The sequence below is a fragment of the Cucurbita moschata genome, unplaced genomic scaffold, assembly GCF_002738365.1.
Source record: "Cucurbita moschata cultivar Rifu unplaced genomic scaffold, Cmos_1.0 Cmo_Scf00022, whole genome shotgun sequence".
Taxonomy (NCBI): domain Eukaryota; kingdom Viridiplantae; phylum Streptophyta; class Magnoliopsida; order Cucurbitales; family Cucurbitaceae; genus Cucurbita; species Cucurbita moschata.
This window is the reverse complement of record NW_019268538.1, coordinates 291,111-299,082: the sequence shown is the minus strand read 5'-3', so window position 1 is coordinate 299,082 and position 7,972 is coordinate 291,111. Positions and strand designations below refer to the sequence as shown.

The window sequence follows — 7,972 nt, the reverse complement described above, 5'->3', positions numbered from 1 at the left end:
ATTTTTTTTTTTTTTTTTTTTTTTGAATGGGTTAATGAACTTTCACGTTGTGGAAAGTGGTGGTTGTTTTTAAGTTATTTTTTGGGTGCTTTCCACTTTAGGTTATTGTTTTCCAACTTCCAAACACAGGGTGATGCAAATATGGGCAAAAGTTGAATGGATATGGACCCTCCTAACCAAATGGTCAATCACTTTGGAAAATGAAGGGTTCTCTTTGGTCTCATGGAACATGATTGAGTGCCCTACTTTTTCGTACTTAGTCACCCCGATTTGGAACTTTCATGGTGATGCTCGCAATTTCGATCCAAAGTTTGAGTTTCACCTCTTTATTTCGAAATTTTTAATCTTAAATTTTTCTGAATTAATCTAAAATTTTGAATTAGTTGAATTGATCGGAACATTCTTAATATAATTCACAATCTAACCTCTATTTTTAGATTGAGTTTTTTTTTAATTATTATTTTAAATAAATCATACTTATGGATAATACAGTATAACTAAAATATTAAATATTAACAAGTCACCGTACATTATTATATCATATTATTAATTTTCATAATGATTTTAAGGTGCCTTACTTAGGCTTTATGCAACCGATAAATGTATTTGCTTATATTCTCAAAGTTAAATAATCTCACATCCACATTTATTATACTAAAATAATAGCAACAATAAAATTTACGTTCAAGTTGATAATAATAAAAAGAGGAATTCCTGTTTTGATGTAAACATTATGGCTCCAATGGGCTTTTAAACGTGGGCTCATGCAAGTATGAGCCCAGCCCAACAAAATCTAGTATCATCATTTTCTTCCCTCTTCCCTCGTCGCTTTTATAAGGTATCTAGTCTTATTTATTTATTTATTTATTATCTTGTTATATGATTTTAGGGTGTACATTTAACCTGACAACTCAGATCAACCTAACTCGAACTATAAGAGTTGGGTTAGTTCATTTTTCTAAATTCGAACCGAATGGTTTTGGGTTCGTGAATAAAACTTTTCAGCTGAGTCGAGGCAAATAAAAATATATAAACTATATTAAGAATTTGTTTGTATTAATAAGTTTGTCGGTAGTATTTTGTTCTTTCTGAGGATACCTATGCTTGAGTTTTGATGTTAGGAATATACATTGAGGATATTAGTTTTGATGTTAGGAATATACATTTTTTTTAATTATTTTGCTGTTTTTGTTTTAGTTTTATGATAATGTTGAATTACAATTTTTGCTGGTCGTAAAACTTAATTTCTTTTTATTTTTTATTTTTATTACCACAATCCAATCCAACCAATCCCTCAACTTAACCTGAAGTATGTACACTGATCCACTCCATAATTAGTAGTTGATAATTTATGAAAATTAAATTATAGAAATTATAGTATTTCTTACATTGTATTTATCTAAGAAAGGTGAAAATTAATTTAGTGGAAAACATGATTGTTTTAGCGTCAATTTGCCTTCGCCCCATTTCACTAAGCAGTAAGCGGTGGTGGCGAAAGCCTGTTGAGTGTTGACTGAGAACGCATTCAAAAAAGAAGAAGAGAACAGAGGGAGAAAAATTCACCGGCAATTTGGCGGGAAAGCTGAAACCATGAGCTCATCGGCGGTGGATGCGGATTCCCCCGATCTGGTTTGTCAACTTGACAACGTCCAAGGTCTGGTGGATGCATTCACTGCCGTTCGATGGAAACGCCATCAGGTTTTTCCTATTTTTCTTCCACTTTCAGTTACAGTTCTCCTTTTCTGTTCATTTTCCGAAGAGATTTTCAGATTCTCTCTCTGTTTGTCTGGATTGATGTCCTTATTTGTTTGTTAGGTTATTGATTTACTTGTTTATCACTCAGGATGCCGTAATCGAACTGTCAGAGCATGGCATCGTTTTGATCGTTGAAGAATCAGGCTGTCTTCAGGCGAAAGTGTATCTGCAGCGTGAGGTTTTGAACTTTGAGTTTATGATTTGAATCTCCTATTTATCGATTGTTGGTGTTAATTCCGTAATTTGGATGCGAAAAGAAATATTGTGCTTGTTTTGCGTTATTAAGTGGTAGGTGAAGTTCAAAATAAAGAATAATTACTTGAAATGTACATTATTTGAGAAGTTAATGTTCGAAGAAGGAAATTGTTTCTTATGCTTCCATCTTCCTTTCCGTTTTTGGAGTTGCTGAAATTCTGCTGCTCTTCTTTACGCTACAGGTTTTCATTCGTTATGAATACAGTGCACAAGCTCGGCCAAGGTTTGGAGTGAGCTTAGGCATTTTTGTTGATAGCTTGAACACATTTTCTGTTCCTGGACGTTTAAGCATCGTTGAAATCAAATACCCGGGACCTGACATGCAACTTCTGCTCAAGTATATACTTTCCTCTCTGTTGCATCACGTTTTGAATCTATTGTTAGACTCTATGTTTGGCTTTGTATTGGCAGAAAAAATCAAGTACATAAAGCTTTCAACTTTTCTGATGTTAATTTAATTTGATTGGATGATGAAAGTCCTACCTCGACTAATTTAGAGAATGATCATGGGTTTATAAGCAAGGAATACTATCTCTTGGTATGAGGCCTTTTGGGAAGCTCAGAGCAAAGTCATGTTAATTTAATTTCAACTATTCTGATGTTAGTTTATTTTGACTGTGGACTTTGGCTAATTCAGGGAATGACCATGGATTTATAATCAAGGAATATTATCTCCATTGGTAATAGGCCTTTTGGGGAAGCCCAAACCAAAGTCATGAGAGTTTATGCTCAAAGTGGACAATATTATATCATTGCGGAGAGTCGTGTTCGTCTAACATGGTATCAGAGCCATGCCCCAAACTTAGTCGTGCCAATAGATTGGTAAATCCTCAAATGTCTAACAAAGGACTCCAAAAGAAAAGGAGTCGAGCCTCCTCGAAGGCATAGGACTAAGACTCCAAAAGAAAAAGGAGTCGAGCCTCGATTAAGGGGAGGCGTACTTTGTTCGAAGGGAAGTGTTGGATGATGAAAGTCTCACATCGGCTAATTTAGGGAATGGTCATGGGTTTATAATCAAGGAATACTATCTCCATTGGTACGAGGCCTTTTGGGGAAGCCCAAAGCAAAGCCATGAGCTTTTACGCTCAAAGTGGACAATATCATACCATTGTTGAGAGTTGTGTTCGTTTAACAGACTCTACCTAAAGAAGAAGAAGAAGAAGAAGAAGAAGAAGAAGAAGAAGAAAAACTGGATTTGTTTCTGGTTTTTAGACTATGACTTCATATTGAGCAATGAAACCGAGCATCTAAACTTCACGGGCCTCTGCTAAAATTTGATATTCTATCAACTTGTTGAACCGTTTTATGATAAAATTTATGGCCCTTGTAGATTTTTTTTTTTCAAAATTTCTTTGTATTCTATCCTGAAGAACGTGTTGGTGCACTTCAAATTTTATGCAGATCTGAGAGAGGAAATACAGTTCATTTGTATGTTCGTTTTCCATTCAACGACTCTAATAACGTTGGTCATTTCATCTGGGGTTTATTATCAGGTCAGTTGATTCATCAGATGCGTGTATTTATGCGGAGATCCGAACCAGAATCCCAGAAACGATTTCATGGGATTACAATTTTGAACCTGCAGGAAGTAGCCCACTCAGTTTCACTGTCAAGGTATTAGTTCATATTGCAACTTCGAAACCTTTTATGTGCACCAAAAGATGATATCTGACACAGTTGCTAGAAGATTCAAATCTGAAAATACTTAGAAGGAAAGTTAACAATATGAAGGGATGAGGCATGCGAATCTGAATAATTTATTACAGATCATCATATAAAAATTACACAAACAGTTGGAGGTCAAATATTATCTGTGGTTAATATCAATCGACTCGACTTGAAGCATGTAGTTTTAATGCTAGTCTGCAGCTCTGAAGGAAGCTATTGATGATCTTGAATGGCCTGGATCAAGCGTCCAGATATCTCTAGAACCATCTCCCCCTTCTGTCACCTTCAAAGGAGAAGGTCATGGAGACTTGCAGGCATGGTTTGTCATAAACAAACTGAAATTTGAACTCCTTGTAACGTTGTAATAATACCAATACAACCTATTCTTATTTCCTGTACAGGTAGATTTCATGTACTATGCAAACACTGATCTTTTGATCTCGTTCCATTGCGATCGTCCGGTGTCCTACAGGTAACATGCTTCCTCCACAAAGTTAAAACGTTCTAATCTTAGCTCATACTTAACATGTGAGCAATTTTTCTGCTTTGTTTTGTGCTTCGATATGTGCAGGTACAAATACAAATTTCTACGAGCGACAACTTCGAACATACCGAGCAGTGTGATCAGAGAAAATAGGGGAAGCAAGTTGACTATTGGGAGAGGAGGAATGCTAAAAGTTCAGCACCTGGTTTCTGTGGCAAGACCCTCCACTTCACACCCACATATAGATTCTGCTGGTTATCAGCAACCCAGTAGAATTGCTTTCATTGAGTTCTTTGTAAAACCAGAAGAAGACACCACAGATGATTAGTGGTTCTTTTCTATTCTCTTTTTGAAGTATTGCACAACCGAGCCATGCTTATTTTGATAGATTCTTTGGTATATTTTGCCATCTTCTGGTGTTCCCATTCATCAAGGGATCTCTTGAGCTCTGTTTTGAGCCTTTGGTTTTCTCAAATCATTTTGACAAAAGTTAGACCAAATATACCAATTTAACCGAGTTGAACTTTCTCTAGCTTACTTAAGGGTGGAAACATTTAAATCTCTAATATTTTTAGTTGATGGCATATTTGAGGAGTTGCCTTTTTACCTCATGAAAAGAATATTAAAAAATATGATAAAAATCATTGGTCAATCCCGATTATTTTTTAAAATATTTGAATATTAAGAATTATGCTTTGATACCATGTTTTTTTAATATTTGAATGTTAAAGAATGATGCTCTTATATCATGTTAAGAATTAGAAGTTTTGATACTACATTAAAAATATTAAGAATCAACGACTTCTCAAAATGTTAAAAATTAAGAACTAGAAGTTCGAAATAATAGCAGGATTAAAAGTCCGATTTTCATTAATGTTCATTCTAAATATAATACAGACAAAATATTCTACAAATCAAATCTTCAAGATATGCTACCAACTAAATCTTAAAAATAATAAAAATAAGATAAACCAAACAACTTGCGGATCTTAATTTGTGCTATATTTCCCGGATGGAATTCAGCCCCTAATCGAAAGTATCCCATGTGTCCTCCTTCCCGCAATTTGCCAGTTCCTTTCAGTTGTGGCCCGCGCCCGTGGGTTAGCTTGGGTTAGATTTTGGAGTCTCTTCCAGAGTCTTCCTGACTTAAAAGCTTCAAAGAGTAGCAGCTGCTACCGGCCAAGGAGCCGAGTCATACCATCCCAAAAACCCACCTCCCTTGTGAAAAAGTATCTTTTATTTGTTGAGTCTTTCAATTCTCTTTTATTTATGCTTGAACGAAGAAACAGAAGATATTGTCAATGGGATCTTGAGCTAAGCCTTGACTAAACCTTAGAAATCTTAGTGCCATAATTTCACGTATGAACTTGATTTTAATTAATTTTGATGATAAACTTTACTTTTATCCAATGAAATATTTAACTTAATTAACGATAAAATTAATATATTTATGTAGTTAATTTTTAAAAAATTCTGGTTAATTGAGCTTTAGTTTCATCTATTTATTTATTTAATATTTTTAAATAGCTAATTATGAACATTAATTTTTTTGGCATTAGAATTAAAATTTGGAATTTCAAACTTCAATTTAATTAAATTTAAAATTCGAAATGTATGCTTTTTCCTCGTTTCTGTTTTAATCCCAAACAATTTAATTTATGGAACTATGTAGAAGCCTCTTTACAAACATCGAAATTAAAGAAAAAGAAAAAACTAAATAAAAAAGAGTGAGAGAGAGAGAGAACGGGTATCATTACGTATCCGAACCAATGAAACACCGCCACGTATAAATCAAAAACCAAATCAACGGCGTGGATCATCCCAACACTCAACGCAATATTATTGGTTGCAAACACGTTACACGAAGTTTGATTGGTCCACGTCATCGTGAATGACACGGTTCTACGCAAAATGAAGGGTCGTGGCAACCTGAAATTTCATTGATCTCACTATATAAGACCTCACCTCGCGCTAATAGTTTTCCGAAAATTTCTAAATCCAAAAACGAACCCCAGAGCATTTCTCTTCATTTTCTTCATTCTCTTCTTTCAACTCTCTCAACTTCCAGATATAGTTTTTCGGCGGCACTAGCGCCATGGCTGGCTCCTGGAGAGCTCAAGGGTCTCTGATCGTACTGGCAATCGTTTTCTTCGGTAATGTTTTCTCCTTCCGATGCCTTAGATCTGGCTTATTCTTGTTTCTTTAGTTGGTAAAGGTGTTTAGATCTGCGTGCTGTTTTATGATATTGTAATTTGGAAGTCTTAAGCATGCTTGCTTTTTTGCTGGACTGTAATGGCAATTGTTTGTTATGGAGTTGTTGTGACAGATCGGGAGTGTTTTCTTGACATTTGTTGATTTTAAACGGAAAATGGTTGCTCTGTAGATCTTGAAATTGTTTATAGGTGATGGATGTCGGATTCAAGGTGATCTAGAGTGACATTCGTTTGTTACAAGTGTTTTTTCTATGTCTTGCATGTAGACGTTATGTCAGGATAATGAAGACTCGGAATGTTGTGCATTAGCTCCTCTTAATAGGTTCACCCGTTAAAACTTCGAAGAAGTACATGTTTTAGAATTTATGCTTTATTTATTTATTTATTTTTTATCTGTGGAATGTATAAGCTAGGTTCATTGAATCATTGATTTGAAATTTTTTAGTTTGAGTTGAAGAAAATATTTGGAAAGCATTTGATTTTATCGTTTTGGACGAATGCATGGGTCTATTGTTATTAACCTGGCTGAAATTTCAGGATGCTTGTCCGCAATTTCCATCGCGAAAGAGGAAGCGACTAAGTTGGGAACTGTCATTGGGATCGATTTGGGAACAACTTATTCTTGTGTTGGAGTCTACAAGAACGGTCATGTAGAAATTATAGCGAATGACCAAGGAAACCGTATCACTCCTTCTTGGGTCGCTTTCACTGATAGTGAAAGATTGATCGGTGAGGCTGCGAAGAATCAAGCAGCTGTCAACCCTGAAAGGACAGTCTTTGATGTCAAGAGACTTATTGGTAGAAAGTATGCAGCCATCTCTTGAGACTTGGGACAACTTTCACTGATTCAGAATCAATGATTTCAAGTTTTCTTATGAAAAATTTCTGTTTTTAAAACAGGTTTGATGATAAGGAAGTTCAGAAAGATATCAAGCTTTTTCCCTACAAGATTGTGAATAAGGATGGAAAGCCTTACATTCAAGTAAAGATCAAGGATGGTGAAACCAAGGTTTTCAGCCCTGAGGAAATCAGTGCTATGATTCTTACAAAGATGAAAGAAACAGCCGAAGCATTCCTTGGCAAGAAGATCAAGGACGCCGTCGTCACTGTTCCAGGTTAGTAAATAATATAATGCTTATCATTCTGAGATTCTCGATATTTGCTGTTTCTTGTTTGCTTACAGAGTTCTGTTATTTTATGTGTAGCTTACTTCAACGATGCCCAAAGGCAAGCAACCAAGGATGCCGGTATTATTGCTGGCCTCAACGTTGCTAGGATCATCAACGAGCCCACTGCGGCTGCCATTGCGTATGGTTTGGACAAGAAAGGCGGTGAAAAGAACATTCTTGTATTTGATCTTGGTGGTGGTACTTTTGATGTCAGTATCTTGACTATTGACAATGGTGTTTTTGAGGTTCTTGCCACAAACGGTGACACTCACTTGGGAGGTAAGAGTTTTGTTGGTTTAATGTTTGTATGGTTGTTGCTTTATAGACTTTTTTTTTCAATACATTAATGGAATATTTTAACACCCTAGGTTATTTTCTTTAAAAAATTGTTCCCGTAGAACCTTTTTTTTTTTTTTTTTTTTTTTTTT

The 7,972-nt window shown here is 35.3% G+C and overlaps 2 protein-coding genes across 3 annotated transcripts in view; both read left to right on the top strand.

Annotated features, from left to right (window-relative positions):
• The first annotated feature begins 1,430 nt into the window (after positions 1-1,430).
• LOC111459157 lies at positions 1,431-4,622 on the top strand. Of its 2 annotated transcripts, XM_023101923.1 has the most exons (7): positions 1,431-1,698; positions 1,844-1,933; positions 2,193-2,347; positions 3,504-3,624; positions 3,873-3,992; positions 4,080-4,150; positions 4,250-4,622. In XM_023101923.1, exons 1-7 carry the CDS (start codon positions 1,591-1,593, stop codon positions 4,488-4,490), a joined length of 906 nt encoding a protein of 301 aa, XP_022957691.1. In that variant the 5' UTR covers positions 1,431-1,590; the 3' UTR covers positions 4,491-4,622. The 2 variants fall into 2 exon arrangements, with proteins under 2 accessions (XP_022957691.1, XP_022957692.1); XM_023101924.1 differs by lacking the exon at positions 1,431-1,698 and having other exon boundaries at positions 1,840-1,928.
• Positions 4,623-6,142: 1,520 nt separating this feature from the next.
• The window catches only part of LOC111459257 (luminal-binding protein), a 4,504-nt gene continuing 2,674 nt past the window's right edge, over positions 6,143-7,972 (top strand). Inside the window, exons 1-4 of the mRNA XM_023102068.1 lie at positions 6,143-6,315; positions 6,913-7,180; positions 7,276-7,490; positions 7,581-7,823. Of these exons, the coding sequence (XP_022957836.1) occupies positions 6,258-6,315; positions 6,913-7,180; positions 7,276-7,490; positions 7,581-7,823 (784 nt within the window). The 5' untranslated portion in view covers positions 6,143-6,257. The remainder of the gene's footprint in view (positions 6,316-6,912; positions 7,181-7,275; positions 7,491-7,580; positions 7,824-7,972) is intronic.

Coding starts and splice junctions, on each gene's coding strand:
- LOC111459157 (XM_023101923.1), top strand. CDS start 1,591: ATGAGCTCATCGGCGGTGGATGCGGATTCCCCCGATCTGGTTTGTCAA. Junction 1,699..1,843: donor TTCGATGGAAACGCCATCAG/GTTTTTCCTATT, acceptor TTTATCACTCAG/GATGCCGTAATCGAACTGTC. Junction 3,993..4,079: donor AAGGTCATGGAGACTTGCAG/GCATGGTTTGTC, acceptor TTTCCTGTACAG/GTAGATTTCATGTACTATGC.